Genomic DNA, 18,966 nt, shown 5'->3' on the forward strand with positions numbered 1-18,966 from the left:
GGTTAATGTTGGACTTGTGGGCTTGGGCAGCATTGGGTTGGGATGTTTTCGTGATGCACACTTTCTTTACATAAAACTCTTATACATGAGTTGCTGTGGATGTTTCTCTAAAGTACCTAGACTAATACAGACCTTAAACGCCAAACACCCTCTGAAGCCTTTTCAAAAATCAAACAATGGTTTAGCTTGACTAGTAAAGAATGTGCTGTATGCTTTTCCATATTTTGGTATGTGGAACCAAGGATTGATGAACCTATAGGGACAGCAAGTAGAATAAGGGGCTTGGGGGCAGAGGGGTACAGCGTCGGAGGTGGGGCAAACGGGAGACGATGTCAAGGAGTCAAAGAATGGTTGGAAACTGGTAGGAATTGTACAATTCCACTTGACGTGATTGAAATATATAATGATATATGTATTAAATCCCAACTAATTAAAAAAAGACAAGAATGGGTGTCTTGAGCATTGTGTTCTTTTTTCACATTCAAAAAGGAGAATAAGGCCCGTTGAACCGTAGGGAGGGTTCTAGAAAGCAGGGTGGATTGGAGACTCTTGCAGCAGACGGGCTCAGAGCAAGACACACAGCTTCAGAGCTCGGCCGCACCGCGCGCAGCCCGCTCCCACCCGCGCCCTCGGACCGCACCCAGCGGGAACAGGGGCCCTGAGGAAAGGACAACGGGGATAGACGCGAGGACAGAACGGCGCGGGCAGACTCTCCACTCCTTACTTTGTCTCTCCTGCCAGGTCGAGACCCCTCAGCCCAGGCCCAAGTTCACGCAAGAGATGGGGTGGGTCCGAGGGCGAAAGGGCGGGCCCGAGGGTGAAGGGGCGTGTCCGAGGACGAAGGGGCGTGTCCGAGGGCCGCCTCCTGGTTGGACCTGCCCGCGCGGGAAACGGGCCCTTATATTCACCGGAACCTCTCTGCCGGCGGCGGCTGTTTCCAATGAGAGCTTGGATCTCAAATGAAGGCCCACTGAAAAACGTGCTTCCGGTATGTCTTTTTCTCACGGGTCGCCATGAGAGAGAAGCATTACCTTGAGGCCGCGGCGCGGAAACTACAAGCTAGCTGCCCGGGCCAAGCCCGCTATCTCCTGTAAGAGAAGAGGGAAGGGGAAGCGGGAGGCCAGTGGGGAAAGGCGACGCTTTGCCCGCTCATGTCTCTCTCTCTCTCTCTGACAGCTGGGCCTACAGTTCATCACACGGTAGGGAGAACCATCACCCTGTTCGCGGCCCGCCTCCTCCCGTCTGTACAGCGATTGGAGTGATCCCTAAGAGAAATGCCAGGGATACCATGCATTCATAAAACCAGTCAGCGGCTTCTCAGCGATCCCCATCGCTTCTAAAATGTACCCCAAATTTAGCCACTTGACACCACATCTGTTGCCCGCTTTAAAGGACTACAAAGCCCTACATCAGAGATCTCCATCAGCTCGCGCTAGTTCACAAGACCTTCCTGGATCTGCTGGAGGCCCTGTGCAGCTGCCCTAACTTCAGGCTGGGAATCTTGTCACATTATCTGCTTGGATTCCTTCTGATCTCGATGCAAATGTGGAATCCATAATGCCTGGCCGCCTATTTAAAATCAGAGCAATTTCATCGCCATCCCCCGTTATCGTCTTTTCTTCCTGACTTGTCTGTGAACTTTTGTCCTTAGTGCGTTACTTTATTTCCAGCATCTACAACATAACTTGGAGCCCCGATGGTGCAGTGGTTACGCATTTGGCTGCGATCCTCAAGGCTGGCAGTTTGAAACTGCCGGCCATTCTGCCAGAGAAAGATGGGGCTTCCCATTCCTGATAAAGCCTTGGAACCTCGAGGCAGTTTTACCCGACGCAATCAACTAGATGGCAGTGATTTGAGAACATAATGTTGGGTGCTATGGGGTTGAATCCTATTAATCCCCTATGATAGCGAATTGCCCCATATGATTTCCTTGACTAAAATTTTTGCATAAGCTGCTGGCTGTAATAGGCAGCCAATAAATATGAATGAATTTCACATTCGGTAGAGTGAAGTTAGAAGCATGGGTATATCCCCTCAGCTTTTGGCAGTGCTGTATCTAGCACTTAGCATAGTGCTGGTGGGAAAGCGCTAGACTGTTAACAGCAAGGTCCAAAGTTCAAGCTCACCTGCTGCTTGAAAGAAATATGAGGCTGTCTGCTTCTTTGAAGACTTACAGCCTTAAATTTTATACAGGTTCCATATAAATTGGAATTGATTAGATGGCAGCTTATGGTTAACAGTAGGTGTTCAGAGTTCACCTTCCTCTACAGCCACATCACCTTAAGACCCTCACCTATCCCTGCATAGCCATACTCTCTTTCCAGAGTATTTCTACCTGAAAGCCCATTACCAATATACCGTTTTCATCTGGACTGCTTCCTCTTCTTAGTGTTCTTGCTAGTCCATGCATCACTTTTAAGTGACCAAGGCATTTTGCCTTTACTCTATTTGAGTTAGCCCTTGCCACTTTTATCTTCCTGTGGTTGGGGTTTTCCCCTAGATTGTGAGTCTTCCTACGACAGGAACTCTTTAACTTTCGTGCATGTATCTCCACAGGTAAATGGTGAGCTAGTGCTTTCTTGATGGCATGAAAGGCCTAGGGGAAATCTGTTGTCACAGCCTACATGCAGGCAGACCCCAGCCCACAAACCATAAAATTGTGCTCATCCTTCAAAACATTAGTCTAATTTGCTCTGTTAATTTTGTGATCAGTGTGTGGCTACACTGACAAGGGGGGCTCTTGTTGGAAGGAGTGGAGGCAATGACAGTAGTCAGTCAAATCGTGGCCACTTCATCTTTTGTGAATTTTATTGTGAGTTTGCTTAAGGAGGATGCTTCTCTGCTCATATTAACTTAATGTGCACTTTTATTTCTCACACTTAAGTGTTGGTAAAGTTTGAGGTAACAATGTACTCTGATTTGTTGAATCTTGACTTTCATTTGTACAATTTCAGATGCTAAGAACACTTTTGAAGAAACCTGTCCATACTGTTTCCAATTGCTGGTGTTGGATAACTCCCGAGTGCGCCTCAAACCGAAGCCCAAACTGACTCCCAAAATACAGAAACTTCTGAATCGAGAAGCAAAAAGTTACACTCTCAGTTTTAAAGAAGCAAAAATTGTGAAAAAGTACAAAGATGCCAAAAGTGTATTGGTAAGATTTTGGTTCCAGCATTGTGTATAAACTAGAATATTAGTTAAGATTAGTTAAGAATTCCTCTGAAGTAACTCAGAGACTTGCAGTAGTCTGTTTGAATTCTCACACTATAATCTTTCTTTCTACTGATAACTCTTCATAATAAAGTTTTTTTCTTTACATGAATACCTAAAACAAAACACCCTGAGCTCACAAAAATCTCAGATCTCATGTTGAACAGTTTCTTTACACAATCATTATCAAATTTGAGAACAAATTATTTTCATAAATGTCTTATGCTGACCAGTATGACTTTACCTGAATTACTTTTTCACTTAGTGGCCCTTTCCTCCAGTGTCTTGTATATGTAACTACCAATGTCATTGTTCAGTCATTTCCCCCCCGTGTCTGAGTGTATTTAAGTTTCTCCAACAAACATGACTGCTTCTGTGTTCATTCACTAAGATCTGAGAGTTGCCATATGCCAAATAACTAAGGATTAAAAATAGAAAGTGGAATAAAACCAAAATAAAATTACCTAGAGTCTATTGCATGGCAGCCACGCTCAAGATACGTTTTAGGTCCTGCCAAACATCTGTCAACCGCTCATCAAATATATGCAGGTACCTACTGCCGAGCGCTAGACTGATCATTAGACAGGATGGCAACTTAGGTTGGCCCCAGACTACCCTTAGTTATAACCTGGATTGAAAACCAGGATTACACAAGTAAGTGTATTTAAATTTTTGTCAGTAAAATGAACTTTAAAGGAGAAAAGAATATTGAAGTGAGTAGAAGTTGGGTTTGTTTTTACTCCCTGGAGAACAGTATTTAAAAACAAGAAAAATGATTCCCACAAGTCTAGAGAATCTTTAAACTTTAAGTTATGAATCCTGTCTTGAAGTTCTGGCAATTGTTGGGAAATGCTGTTGTGTTCTTGTCTTTTACTGACAATTGGTAGGATCTGCCAAGCATGCTTTGCCTAGCTCTCTCTTGGCCGTGGTATAAGCAGAAGCCATTGAAAGATCCTAAACTGCACTTGATACCTAAAGACTATCTGATAGCCTAATGGTTTCTTTTATCCCTGTGGTTGCCTCCTTCAAATATGGGAAGCTTCTTTTAAGTCTGACCTCTAGGGCACTTTTGTGCGTGGAGGGGAAGAGCACAAGGAATCATGCAATAGTATATCTGATGGGCCAAGATTGAGCAATATTGATCTCCACATTGACCCCACCCTTAGGAAGCATACACCCGCTAATGTACTTAAATCAGAGATCAACTAAAAGGGTGGTGGGTGGTGTTTGTTTTGTTGACTTATTTGCATCTACATCCAGCCTCTTTCCCCAAAATATAAGGCAAGTTAGACCTCTGCTATACACAGATTTCCATTTGCGTTTAGCCGTTAATTTTTGTTGAAGATTGTTATACCTTAAAAAAAATGTGTCTTACCTAATTCCTGTTGTTAGCTTCCAGACTCCCCAAATGCCTGGAATATACATGTATATATATCTCACCTTTCTAGTGCATGGGGTGGTCATGCATTCTGTAAGAATTCTATGAGCTTGTGTTTCATTGGATTAAATTAGAAATAAGCTTGATGTTTCTTCTTTTCATGGTAGTTGGTTACTTGTAAAACATGCAACAAGACAGTTAAACATCAAGGTAAAAGTAGAAGCTTTCTCTCCTCCCTGAAGAGCAGTCGCGGCACTCCTGCGGCTAACCCCGCCCTGAAGACCCCGAAGGGGAAGGCTCCGAGCTCTGCCAGCCGCAATCATGAGCTGTCTAGTTCCAAGGGCAAGAGCCCTGCCTGGATATTCAGGTACCTGAATTCTGTGTTTGAATCTGAATGCTTGAGTGTTTCTTCTGTTTAATGTAAACTCTTTAATTACATCATGTAGTTCAGGGATTGGTCCTCCCAGTACACAATGCCCCCTATACCCACCCAATCCCCGCCCCTCCTTTTTAAAAAAATCATTTTATTGGGAGCTCATATAGCTCTTATCACAATCCATACATCCATCCATTGTGTCAAGCACATTTGTTGCCATCATCATTCTCAAAACATTTTTTCTACTTGAGCCCTTGGTATCAGCTCCTCATTTTTCCCCTCCTTCCCTCATGAACTCTTGATAATTTATTTTAAAAATTGTTCATGTCTTACACTGACCAATGTCTCCTCCCTTCACCCACTTTTCTGTTGTCCATCCCCCTGGAAGGGGGTTAAAGGTAGTTAATTGTGATTGGATTCCCCCTTTCTTTCTCCACCTCCCCCTTCCCCTCTGGTATGGCTACTCTCTCAATATTGGTCCTGAGGAGCCCTCCTCCCCCCCCTTTTCATCCATACTCTTTTCTCTAATGTCCTAAACTCCTATTTCAACTCTACTTGCAAGTATATTCATGACTTCAAACCTTGGGACGTATTCCCAGCTGCCTGGTAAATATAATCACTTAAATCCCTTGTACCCCCTAAATTTTGCTCATCTTGTCCTCATTCAGATCTGCCTATCCTCCCCTAAAATCTTTTTTCTGAAAAGCATGCTTTTCTAGACATTCAGGAATAAAACACTAGGCTTATTTGAGGTTTCCTACTCTCTTGTCCTTAAGCAGGCGATTGCCAGTTTCTATCTATCCTACTTAGATGTCGGCAGCTCGTCTTGCCTTTTCCCTCTCTGGCTGTCACCTGGCTCAGGTCCTGATTATTCACCGTTTACCCTGGTCCACGATGAATATTTCCTAGTTGGGCTCTCTACTTCTAGTTTAAAACTCTTACCATCTGATCATCTTCCTTAAGCAGACTGATCTGAGGGCAGCCTGTGGGACCTCCCTCTGTAGCAGATGGACTCCGTGCTCCAGCATGGCTATCCAGGCCTCGTTATCTGGCAGTCAGCCTGCTGCCTCACTTTGCCTTCATTTGGCCAGTGTGCCAGCAAAGTGGAACCACTTACTCTAAGCAGAAACCTTGGCTCTTGCTCTTTCATCTACCAGAAAATTCCTGCACAATCTACTTGATAAGGGATCTGACCAATGCAACTATTAGCAATACAACTAAGCAAATGTTTTGAAATTTAGTAACCTCCAATACTTTACTCAGTATGGCAGTCAATAAATGCTAGGCTAATTTAATTCCATAGAAGTGGAAATGGATTTTTGAAAAGTTTTGTTACGAAAAGAGAAATTGAGCATGGTAATCTCTTTTCCTTTATTAATAAAGCTTGCCAGTGGCTTGACAATTTTGTAGTCCTTTCAAAGTCTGGTAGTCTCTTGAACATAAGTAGCAAAATTAAGCAAGGACTGGATTATTGGCCTTGAATGTGTATAAAATTAGTTGACAATTATATTTTCTCTGTATTCTTGATTGATGTTGATATTTAGTATGATAAGAATGCATAGAACTTTCCACTATATTAGATAAATGTAGGTAAAAGATCATTTGGTTTAAATTTGAAAAGATCAGAAGTAATTCACATTTTTCTTTTAAAAAGATAGTTAATTTACAACAATTTTGTTTTGTTTAAGCCATACTGCTGCTCCCATAGAGATTTAGGCACAGAAACCCTCCCTTTAGGGTCACTCTGTGAGTTGGGATCAACATGACGGCAGTGGATTTGGTTTGAGGCTTTTCTAGAAATGTGCATGAATAAAAAAGATATTTCATATTTAGTACAGAGTTTGGAATTTGGAAGAGCTATCAGACTGACAAATCACAAATACGGGGTCAGGAGATATGAAATAGAAAGACAAATACAAACACACACCAGACAGGGAATCATTTATTCATAGGTATTTATTGAGTACTTCTTTCTGAACTCTAGAAGTTACAACTCGTAGTTAATACAAAGCATCTTCCCTTATTGGAGCTTACCTTCTAGTGCGGGAGATTAAAATGGGATGGTACCTACATGTGTATGTAGGTTGAGATCCTTTACTTCTGAGAAGTGGTCCTGAACTGTGAAGAAAAAACAATATTTTAAAAACCTTTGCTTAGGATTGCATGAATCTTGACATCAGAAAAAAAGAGAATTCAGACCTGATGACACTTCACCAGTCACCAGCCTGTCCTTTCAAGGGTGCTAGAACCACCCAATACATGTCCATGTTGCCTGAGGAGCCTGAGGATGGAATGACTGCTGAGGGAAAGGCAGGACAGCCATTCCCCCTCTGTGGCCATGAGGGCAATCCTTCTGGTAGCAGTGACCAGGGCTGAGCAGGAACAAGGTTTCCCTTGTCATCTGTCAGTATAACTAAGAGTGGTTTTATATCTCTTTGCAGAACACCTACACCTGGACAGTCAACACCCACTTTCTCTTCCTCAAGAAGTACGAGCAAAACAAAGAAACACTTTTCTCAACTAAAAATGTTGCTCAGTCAGCAAGAATCCCAAAAGAGCCCAAAGATGGACTTCAGAAATTTCTTGTCTTCTCTGTAAAAGATGGATTTTGAAAATAAGAAATGTCTAATGTAATTTCTGAAATTAAAACTAATCAGAAAAACAAGAATTTTTTGCTTTAAAAGAAATGAATATGAGGTCCAAGAGCAAACTTTTCTTTGGCATCCATCAATGATTATGGGGAAATACCTTACTAGAATGAGTACCTGAGTCCTGCCTACTTCTGAAGGAAGGTGTTTGTATCACAAATCACAGGAAGGAGTCAAGAGATATGTGGACTTTAAAACGTTCTCGTGATTTATGCCGTTTTCTTTCTAAGGAAACTGAGACCGATTTCTCCTAGGAATCAGTAGCCTCCGGACTAATTCACAAAGAGGACCAAGCATCTCTGTCTTTGTGTCCCCACAATCACCTGAATAGCTTAAACTGTAAAATCTCAATGTTGTTGCTATTTTCAGAACAAAATAATTTGCTCTGGCGAAGACCTATTTCCAGGTCTGAAAATTACATCAGCTCCAGAAGTTTTATCTTCACTATCTTAAATCTTTTCTGGAACAGATATACACCTTGAAAAAAAAAGATAAGGTAGGGATGTAGCCAATGTACCTTTTTAAAAGCTCTTCAAATAAATGATTTAGATACTTTGGACTATAATCTGTTTTCAAGCCTGTCTGCTTCTTCAAAGTTTTAAACTGAAATTTTTTTTTTTTTTTTTTTTAATTTGGGCTTGGCAAATGGAAAGGTCAAGGCTATCTAGCTGGCTTTACATTTGTGCCAGTGAAGTGGCGCCAGCATGTCAAGGGAAGGTGAGGGCCCATGTTCAGTCTGAGACTGAGCTACAGGCTACAGGGGCTGGCCTTAATGTAGCCACAGCAACTTATTCAAGACCTGTGTCGTGACAGAAGCTTTCTTTACCTTTTTGGCTAAATTCCCATACACACACGCACACACATCAGTTTCCCTCAAGTACTGCTCTTTAGCTGGCTTCCCTCCCTGTCTGATGACTAGAGGTCCGAACGATCTCAGCCCTCTCATATTCTCTTCAGTGTTGGGCCTTTGCACATGCTTTTCACTTAGGCCTCAATCTTACACACTGCAAACCTCCCCACCCAGGATGGTTACTGCATAGTTTCCTGTTTCTCAATGACTCTCCAACTGCACGTGTCTCTCAACACCTTGTTTGTGATCCAGCACACAGCACAGGTTCTGCAAATATTCCCTAAACTACATTTGAGTTCCTTAGCCCACCTGTTCCATAGGAGGTTTAAAAATATGGCCCTTGTTAGCCAGTGGGTGGGAAACAGAAAGGGCACAATAACAATAGGAACTTTTAGATGGGAAGCTGTTCCTAGTCCCATTAGTTGCCAGGGAAGACACCATGATTCTTGACTGTTTCCATTCTGTCTGGCAGAGGATCTTTGCTCATCTCTAAAGAGAGCATTAAAATGATGGTGGGGAGTAAAAGTGTCAAACTCTTGGAAGGAGCAAGATAAGTTGCCATCGCCGTGGACCAGGCAATGATGTCTTAAAAAATGACACCAACATAAGCAACGAGGTAAACCTGACGTCATCCAAAATGGGAAGTGTGTGCTTCCACAGTCATCGTGAAAGAGTGCATAGACAATTCACAAAATGGAGAAAGTATCTAACAAACAAAACCCACAATGAAATAACACTTCATACCCACAAGGACTATTAAAGTAAAGAATACATGACGTGTTGGGGAGGATAATAACTCTGCCTCATGAAGATCTAAGAACTCAACACACCTAAAGAGCAGATGGGCCATTGAAACTGCTTATGCAATTTGGTGTTACCATGAAATCTAAAATACCGACTCTGATGATAAAACCACTAGATAACGGTCTTTTGAAAACATGCCACTGGTAACTTGGGTAAATTGTTTTGAGGTAGTTGTAATTTTTTGTGATTATATCAATTCTTTACAGTACATCTTTAGCCCAGGTATTGAGTTCATGTTCAACTCAAGGCAGCTTGGTGTTCAAATAACTGATAGGCTTACTTCGTTGACTGTTTTCACCTATGATCCTTCCTTGAGATTATGCATCAGTACTGGAGGTTGGTCTGATCTATAAATCCACTTCATGAAATGCAAAAACACTCAATGTCCAATGTTCTGTACAAGCGGTGCTTCCAGGCTGTTTGGGTCTCCTGTAACAACTCAACGTAAAATTTATATACAAAAATTTCTGGGACAGAAATGCAGTATCTTTTACTTTTAACAAGGACAGAAATTTTACTTGTTTTGGAATTGACTTTTTTTAAAAAAAAATCCTATTTTAACAGAATCCTAGAATGTTAGTTATAAATCTTGGGGTACAATGATCAATTTTCATCAAAGTTAACAGACAAAAGAGAATGCAATACTACATATACTCAATGCATCGTTCAGTGTTTTAAAACTTACCACAATACAAGTGCTTTAAATTTTATCTGTTCCAACCTATCCGCTCTTGTAGAGAATATTTTTGTACTAACGCTAATAGCTACAGACACACACTTCAAGTAACACACCAAATATGTTTTAAATTGATAGTATTTAGAGCATTTAAAAAATCCTTTATCAAAAAGATTAATTCATTAATGATACTTCATAATGGCTATTTCACCACTTCATCCTGGGCTTAGGAAAGAATACTCAAAGCTCTTGGGAGGACTGAGAAGTCTGGTTTGGTTTATGTAGTACTTACTTAATTTCATGTCAACTTGAAAAAATGAAGGGGTGACAATCAGGTCACAGCCTGATGATGCCTCCTGGTGGGTGCGGCCTTCTCATGAGGATCCTGGGAACTTCCTCTCTCCTCAAGGCAGGCTACACACTCTCTCTGCTTCACTTTCTTCCTGTTGAGTCACACTCAGAGAGCTGGAGGAGCATCACGCCAGCACTGAGATGCTTCCACCTCCAATGGATCCACAAGACGTTTCACCCACCGGCCTGTGATATTCCTGTATCAGCATCACTGCATGTTCTGCATGAGTCTGAAGATGAATGTATGGACTAGTATTGGACATATGGGCTAATATCATATTTATGGACTTGATCTGGACTCTGCTGAGATGTTTTCTCAATAAACAATTGCTCTTTGATATAAAGCTCTTTCTTAAACATATGAGGGTCCCTGGATTTGTTTCTCTAGTCAACCGGACTAACAGTTTGATTGAGTTTTGGCCCCCGTATCTTGGTGCTGTATTTATAGTCCTCATTCTCTCTCGCTGCCATCAAGTCAATGCTGACTCACATGGATCCCCAGGGGGAAGTTTTGGCGACTATAAATGTTTCCTGGAGTAATCGGAGCTGCTGGTTTTCAATTGCTGCCCATGCAGATCGCAGCCCAACATGAACCACTACCCCACCAGGGCTATTAGTTACTCTACTCTCAGGGAAACACCAGGGAGGATACAGATACTCATATTAAATAAAACACTATATGTTTAATAAGAGAATTTTTTTTTGGGGGGGGGGGCTAAGTCTAAGGTTTTAACATTTTGTGGACAAATGCAGGCATATTATGTGAAATAAATATAAAGTTTGTATCTCTTGAAGCAATTTTATGTTGAACATCCTAGTTCCAAAATTGTTTTAAAGAATAAATCAAATGGGTATTAAAAACAGTATTTATATTGCAAATTATCTAAAAGTTAGAATCACCTTAATAGGTCAATATGATTCTACAATATTTTCTAGATTTTTTAAAAGTAACTATTTAAGGCTACATGCTATTTAGAGTATACGAGGGGGTACCCCCCCCCCACAAAAACAAACAAACTGGAAAAAGCTCCTCATTTGTTTTTTTGGGTGAGGGGGATAGTACATTTGGAGTTCATTCCACCAAGTCAGACTATTAATCAAACTTTCTATTTAGAGATTCTGAAAAGATTGTGTAAAAAAGTGTGACCAAAAAATGCTTAATTTGTGGCAGACGGGGGACTGGTTTTGTCACCATGACAATGCACCTGCTCACGCAGCCAACTCAGTGTGACAGTTTTTGGCAAAAAACAGCATGCCTCTCTTGCCCCACGCACCTGACTCACCTGACCTCACTCCTTGGGACTTCTTTTTGCAAATGCAGAGAGACATGAAAGGAAAATGATTTGACAACTTAGAAGAGGTGAAGAAAAAAACTGAGCTGCTGTCAGCCATCCAAACAGAGGAGTAGAAAATGTTTCCAAGAATGGAATTGCAGATTTGACAAATGTATTAAATATAATGGAGGAAAAAAATGTAATGGAGAGTACGTTGAAGGTGATAAGGTTGTTTGGTCAAAAAATTTAAATACATAGCTTTGAAAAAAAATTGCATTTTGGGAGGGTATCCCCTCGTAATTATAATGAAACTATAATTTCATTCACACAACATTTATGTTACCCTCAATACGTTTCAGCTAATGAAGCTTTAGAGCCCAAACTCCAAAGCACTGCATGGATGAAACCAAGCCATGAACGCACTACCCATATTGTATGTGTAATTATTACACAATCACCACAGAGCTCAAAGAAACTTTTAAAGAATGAAACTATACTTCTAAATATTATTATTAAGCCCTTAATTCTACCTAAAGATGCTTGTTTTCATTTATCTAAAAGGAATGGAAAGGAAATTTCTAATCTAACAGAAGCTCAATCTCTACATTTTGGTGAATGCTTTTAAAAACTGCCTTTGAATGAAAGCCTTTCTTGCTTTTAAAATTAGTTTACTCATTTGTAGTAGGTAGTAAGTGCACACTGTGCAGAGTTCAACACGTCCAAAGTGGATGAGGCAAGTCCTTCCTCCTCCTGCAGCTGGCACCCATTTCGTCCCCTTTGTTCCTAGAAAAGGAATCGTTGGTCCCCTCCTTTTTGGCTTAGACACCAGTTTCTTCTTGGGAAAGATACCAAATGCTTTGTCTTTCCCTGAAGGAATTGTTAAATATTCTGTTTTTATTTGAATATTGTAGTATTTGGTATGCTTAAAGTTTTAGCCCTGTTAAACATTAAAGAGCGAGTATAAAATTCTATGGTAACCTCACCCCAAAAACATTAGTTAATTCTATTTATCCCTAAACCATTTATCCCTCCACCTTTCAACTGTTAGAAGCATTTTAGTTTTTTTAATTAGCTGTACATTTGGAAACCAATAAAGTTTATTATAACTTTTAGTCATACACAAGCATATTCATACTTCTGACTAGAACTAATTTTCTATCTAACTCTCAAGATAATTTAGTTTACTTTACTTCAATTAAGCATTTTCAAGCTACTTGGAAAGTTCTTTTCCTAAAAGACAAACCACTGGAAACCAGGGGACCCCCAGGATACCATTAAGAACATGCAACCATCCCAGCCTGAAAAAAGGATGGAGGCACTTTTGCCCATTTGCTTCATTAAAAAAGAAAAAAAATTGATTAGTCATTGAATGAAACCCCATGTAAAATGCAGTACTATGATAGACTGAAATACACATGCTGACCATGTTATTAGGAGAGGCCGGTCCCTGGAGAAGGACATTGTGCTTGGTTGAGTGGAGGGTTAGCGAAAAAGAGGAAGACTCTACACGAGATGAATCCACACAGTGGCTACAACAATGGGCTTAAAGATAACAAAGGTGAGGATGGTGCAGGACTGGGTAGTGTTTTGTTCTATTGACATATGGGGTCCTTATGATTCAGAACTCACTTGATAGCACCTAACAACGTGTTGTTAAAAAAAAAAAGTTAAAGTTATCTAGAAGGTACTACTGTGAACAATATGGTGTTTTATATATACATACAAAAGGTTTTACTTTTGTTTTTGTTTTTACTCGTTTGAAATCTGACTTGGAAAAAATGCCAAGTGGGCATCTACAGGCCTACTTCACTGTTTTTAAAGGTTATGGAGTGTTCGTGTAATTGCCCGTCATTTAAAGAATCTTCAAGCTGCAGTTCTGAGTGTGGGCTGTGATCTCCGGGGAAATCTGAGAAACCCTCAAAGAAGCTTCAAGGCCTTGGCTATTTTCATAATAATACTAAGATGCCATTTGCATTTTTCATTGGGTTGGTACTTACACTGATGTTGCAAAAGCCATGGTGGTAAACTCCTGGCATTTTAACATGAATCTAGGAAGGGGTGCCGACCTTGACTTTATGTTGTTCATCCCTTGCTTGCACTCAAGAGTAAGACTGAAAAGTCAATGACAAAACGGTTTCTCTTAAAACAAGTAAAAATCACCTCAATTACAGTACAATATGTAGGGAAAATGCCAGCCCCCACCACTAATCGCGGGTTTGATAAGCACCAATTGTACGGTTGAGAAATATAAAGATTATAATAAAGTCATAGAGTGTTAGAGAAACAAATCCACAGAGACTCATGTATAAGAGAGTTTTATATAAAGGTTAAGTGCACATCAAGAAAACATCCCAACCAGTGCTGCCGAAACCCACAAATCCAACATTAACCCATTAACCCATATGTCTAACACCAATTCACAAAGTCCACCTCCATCTCACAAAACAGATGTAATGATGCCGACTGCAGGAGGAAAGCTGAATCAGTGAATGTGTAAGCATCTAAGTGTTGGCAGGGGTCTCCACATGGGTGCTTCTGTACCCAGGGCTGCATCAGGGTAGGTCCATGTGGCTTCTCCTCAGGGATGTCTTGCAGGAAGTGAGCCTTATCAGCTAAAGCAGGGAACTGGCTAAGGCAGCTGTACCCTGGTCTGATCATCAGGAAGCAAGAGACCCAAGAACTAAAAAGGCGAGGCTCACTAAGCCATTTATCCCTCCACCTTTCAATTAACCCCATGTGTGTTTATCAGCCAGGTTGGCACAGTAAACTAACTACCTCAGAAAGCATGAGAGATAGAAGAGAAATTGAAATAATGGGGTCAGACACATCTCATGGTAGCATGCTCGCCTCCTAGATGGCCATGATCTTACCAACCAGGTCCGCGCACAGTGTGGGCCTAGGCGAGGTGGGGCGGAGACCCAGCAGGAGGTTAGACACACCCCGTTTATTGCTAACCAAGGGTTATATTTACTTAGGTGGGGGGCGTGATTATACGTAACCACATGTCACAGGAAGGGGCAGTACAATAGGCATACAAGCAATAGGAGGGGGCTATACAATGGGCATAGGTATAACAGGAAGAGGATGAGCTAGGGGTATGCACATAGGAAGGAGAGGGACTAGAGGTATACATGTGACAAGATGGGCAGACCCTAGATTCATGATGGCGGCCTAACCTTGGTCACCCTTGGGTGAGCTTGACCTCTCTGGGGTCTCCTAGAAGGAAACAGTCAACTACTATCCTTATCAGAAGGGAGTGGGTCCTACTTGTGGGATAAACAGTGGTGACTGCTTGCTCTAGATGGCTAATAACTCTTAGGGAGAATAACTCCTGATCTACTTCTGTTGACCTCCAAATGTACAGTCATTTGCCATGTGTAGCCAGCAGCTAAGTTTGGCATATATTTGGGGGAGACAACTTGGGAGAAATCTTTCTGTTTTCCACAACAATATATTGATATAAATGAAAAGTCTACATTTAAAGCTCAAATAACACAGGTGCATTTGGCAAGGGAAAAAAGGATGAGGTTAAAAGGTACCACAGGCAAACAGTAACACTTGCCTACATAAATCCTTAAAAATATAATACTCAACACCCTTCCATGCCCCGTTCCAGAGTCTATAAAACCAACTCCATCTTCGGCTGGCTCTTCATCAAAGGCCTGGCTTTCTGATAATGGAGTATAAGGCAGCAGGTGAGTAGCAGCATGTCAATTCTGACTTGGGCCTCTGGGGTGGGGTGGGCTCGGCAGGCCGTGCCTCACTGCGAGCTTGCGTGCGAGTAAGTGTGCTGCGCATGCGTCCAAGGCGTCGCGACCTGGCTATGGCCCCTAGCAGCTGAGGAGGAAGTAGCCCGTGCATCTGGCACACTTGCTGCAGGCGGTGGCGGCGAGTTCGAGTAGATGGCATCTGGCAGGACCTTGGAGCCAGGGTAAACCCACGCCTGGAGATCGCTGAGTGGCTGGAGCGGGTCAGCTGCCCTCCTGTCTAGCAAAGGATTTTCAGGATTTAGCACTCAGCATTCGGTGCGTGTGTTGCCACCACTTCCAGGAGGGGTCATAACTTCGCTGTCACTAACGGAGGGCCCACTGGAGGCCAAGCATCCAGTCGATTCTTAGAACAGCCTTGTACATTTCTGGACCCACAAAGCGGCAGGAACTCCAACTTGGACTGAAGCCCCTCCAACAAAGGTAGTGCCTCCTTCTGAAGTCTTACCTGGCCGCCTAGGTCAGCCTCATGGTTACTCCGCACGGTCGAAATGAAGTTTCCTATTAAGGAGGACTGGGCAGGACAGGCATTCCTGACTGTCTGCGCAAGAGGAACTCCTGGCCGGCGGGCTGCAAAGGCCCCCGCAGGCTTCTGGCCAGCTGGGGGCTCTGCTACTATCTCCTTCTTTTGACTCTGCCATCTGCTCTTCCTGGAGACAGAGGATGGAGCTGGGCCTGTTTTGTTACCACCTGGGGTAACTGCAGACCCAAACTCTCTCCGGTGCTGTGGGGTTTGTGGCTCAGCTGAATATAGAGCAAGGGGTACAGAGATGTCCCCAGAGCATCAGGCAGCCATTTGACTTGGAACAGTTTAACTTCAACAAGGTGCGGCCAGGAGAAATTCTCACCCGTTTGCACTGGGAACCCAATCCACCCAGTGCTCTCCAGCAAGAGAACATCCTGGTGATCAATGTCAGTCCCCTGGAGTAGGGTCACATGCTGGGTGACCCTAGTACTGGTCTGAGCCTATAGACTGCCTGAAGAGGGGCCCCAAGTGAGCACCTCGCCCCTAGCAGCCATCTGCACCTGCTCCAGGCCCTCCCAGCCCCTGGCTTCCTCTATCATACTAGCGGCCTAGGACCTGACTTAGAAGCCTTGGTAAGCAGGGTATGCTGAGCCAGTGACTCCCTGACTGACTGTGAGACTGCACATTAACTTGTCTGTGATCCAGGGAGCACCACCTGGGAAGACCACCTTCCTCAGCCATCATGGGGGTCCAAGTCATTCTCTGGGCCCGGAAGTCCAGCTTTGAAATAACAGAAAGCAGGGCTTTCAGTGTTGGTCCAGAGTTGGCAGGGCACCTATCTGTCAAAACATCCCAGGACTTCCCCAGTCTGACCCTTACCCAAGACTATCTTCTGCCTCCACCCCAGGCAGAGGTGGTCCGCGTGGCCCTGGTGGCCCAGGAGGAGCAGTAATTGTTCCCAAGGTTATTTATTCTCTCACTGATCTTAGTCCTTTTCCAGAGTCCTACCCATAAGGCCATGGGGCCTTGTGATGACTGCTTACACACATGTCTCAGCTGAAGGATGAGACAAAGAACTGATACGTGGTCTTTAAAAGAGCAAAACCAAAAAAAAAAAAAGAGCAAAACCATGCTTGCTTCAGCACTAAATTGGAACGATACAGAGATTAGCATGGCCCTTGCACAAGGAAGACACGCAAATTCGTGAAGCATTCCATATTTTTCCAATAAAACTATTTAAAAAACCAAAGAGCAAAACCTTGAAATAAATTTAACAAATTACCCTTAAAAAAATTCTGCATCAACAGGGAAGCAACAAGCCCCCATGGAAGAAGCACACCAGCTGGTGCGGTCGTGAGGTGTCATCGAGACTGGGCAACAGGCATCAGAAGACTCACAGCAAGCAGTCAACAAACAAACAAAACTCCACTGGTGAAAAGGAGGGGGTTGAAGCGGAGACCCAAAGCCCATGGAGACCAAAAGCCCATCTATGGACAATGGAACATCCCCCGCAGAAGGGTTGCGTCAGTCAGGGTGCAGTAGAGCACTAATGGGTCATGCAATATACCTCTGATCCCTTGCGACCTCCTCACCCCCTGCTATCACAACCCCAGTGCCACCTCCCAATCTAGACTAGACGGAGCATGTACATAGGTATAGGCAAGAGATGAAACTCCAACACAAGGAACCCAGGAACAGGAATGGGAATGGGAATAGAGATCCCAAAAGGGCAGGGGGCAGGGGGAGGGGGAGAGGTGGAGAGAGAGGGGTCACCAATCGCAATGAATGTCACATAACCACACACACCCCTCCAGGGGGAAGAACAACAGAAACCAGAGGGGAAGGGAGACAGCAGTCGGTGTGAGATTTGAAAATAATTAACAATCTATAATCTCAAGGGGGCCACAAAGTGTGGGGGGCGGGGAAGAAGGAAAAAAAGAGGAGCTGATCCCAAGGGTTCAATGGAAAGTAAATGTCTAGAAAAGAAATATGGGATATATATATGAATATGTTGGATGCAATTGTTGTATGGATTGTAACAAGAGTTGTAAGAGCCCCCAATAAAATGATTTTAAAAAAAATCTTACCTGAACTTTTGGACTAACGGGCAGCACATCCCTCAAATAAGATTTCAACAAGGATTAAGGTGTTTCTCGGTATCACAGCAGTAAAAATTGCACTGCAAGTACACCTCTAAAATATATTATTACCCTATCTAAAATAAAAGTCCCCTTTAGAACAGTTCACCTACAATATCCCTGGCATACTAATTCTATTTTTAAGAATTCATCAGTTTTCTAGCTACAGTAATTTTATATGTGAAATATGCAAATATTCTCCCTAGGCACTTCCTTGAGAGCTACAGAATGTTCACACAAGGGAGAAAAGCACTCAGGATAGTCAGATTTCTTTTCACCTAGGGTGGAATTGGCTTCTAACTGGAAGGCTGGCAGTTTGCGTCTACCAGCGGCACCTGAGAAGAAAACCTTGGTGATCCATGTCTGAGAAACCAGCCACTGAAAACTTATTGATCGCATTCTTACTTCAACACGAAAGGGAGAGCCATGAGTCCCGGTCTGAAAGGCAACTCTTCCTCTGGTCTATGATCGGGGGAGCTACGAACTCCAATTAAAGCAGGATGGCAGTATTCTAGTCAGTCAGTCCTTAAGTCAAACCTTTCACTGTAAACAGAACCCTCATTCAGGCTTCCGGGAGAGACAAAAGCTGGGTGAGGGATGTATCAGGTAGTTTTGACTGTTGCCTCAGAAACTTTATTCAGTCAGAAATGGCATTCCTCAAATGATGTGGGTGGACACAAGACTAGATCCATTGGTTCTAGGCCCAAGGAGAATGAGTTTCTGGTATGTGGTCCACGACTAATATTAGGGCAGCTAAACCAAGTCTGAAGTTAAGACAGGCAGGGTAGTCAGCTCCATGGTCAATCCCACTCACAGCGTCAAAATAGTGAAATAAACTAGACTGCAAAACAAAAAAAAAACACCCCAGATTGCATATTACATTGCATTTTCATCTGCTAGGGTCATTGTTTTACTGGTCCATACTCTTAACAAGATGGATCGACACAGGGCCTGCAGGGACAGACTCAGACATTAAGAACAATTGTGAGGATGGCACAGGACTGGGCACTTTTTTATTCTGCTGTACA

General features: G+C 42.8%; 1 protein-coding gene, 1 non-coding gene and 1 pseudogene across 3 annotated transcripts; all 3 read left to right on the forward strand.

Annotated features, from left to right (window-relative positions):
• The first annotated feature begins 1,005 nt into the window (after positions 1-1,005).
• On the forward strand, positions 1,006-8,177 carry CUNH18orf21 (chromosome unknown C18orf21 homolog). 2 transcript variants are annotated; one of them, XM_004718175.3, is made up of 5 exons: positions 1,006-1,090; positions 1,177-1,199; positions 2,955-3,154; positions 4,756-4,955; positions 7,406-8,177. In XM_004718175.3, the coding sequence occupies exons 1-5, from the start codon at positions 1,014-1,016 to the stop codon at positions 7,560-7,562; spliced, it is 657 nt and encodes a 218-aa protein (XP_004718232.2). In that variant the 5' UTR covers positions 1,006-1,013; the 3' UTR covers positions 7,563-8,177. The 2 variants fall into 2 exon arrangements, with proteins under 2 accessions (XP_004718232.2, XP_045152213.1); XM_045296278.1 differs by lacking the exon at positions 4,756-4,955 and having other exon boundaries at positions 7,406-7,629.
• Positions 8,178-15,243: 7,066 nt separating this feature from the next.
• LOC115871627 lies at positions 15,244-16,752 on the forward strand (annotated as a pseudogene).
• Positions 16,753-16,920: 168 nt separating this feature from the next.
• Positions 16,921-17,023, forward strand: LOC115871662. The gene has a single exon (XR_004047393.1). It is a non-coding gene; the product is annotated as a U6 spliceosomal RNA (small nuclear RNA).
• Positions 17,024-18,966: the final 1,943 nt, after the last annotated feature.

The sequence above is a fragment of the Echinops telfairi genome, unplaced genomic scaffold, assembly GCF_000313985.2.
Source record: "Echinops telfairi isolate 266 unplaced genomic scaffold, ASM31398v2 ScPeMD7_7400;HRSCAF=8409, whole genome shotgun sequence".
NCBI lineage: Eukaryota > Metazoa > Chordata > Mammalia > Afrosoricida > Tenrecidae > Echinops > Echinops telfairi.

Coding starts and splice junctions, on each gene's coding strand:
- CUNH18orf21 (XM_004718175.3), top strand. CDS start 1,014: ATGAGAGAGAAGCATTACCTTGAGGCCGCGGCGCGGAAACTACAAGCT. Junction 1,200..2,954: donor GGCCTACAGTTCATCACACG/GTAGGGAGAACC, acceptor GTACAATTTCAG/ATGCTAAGAACACTTTTGAA. Junction 4,956..7,405: donor AGCCCTGCCTGGATATTCAG/GTACCTGAATTC, acceptor ATCTCTTTGCAG/AACACCTACACCTGGACAGT.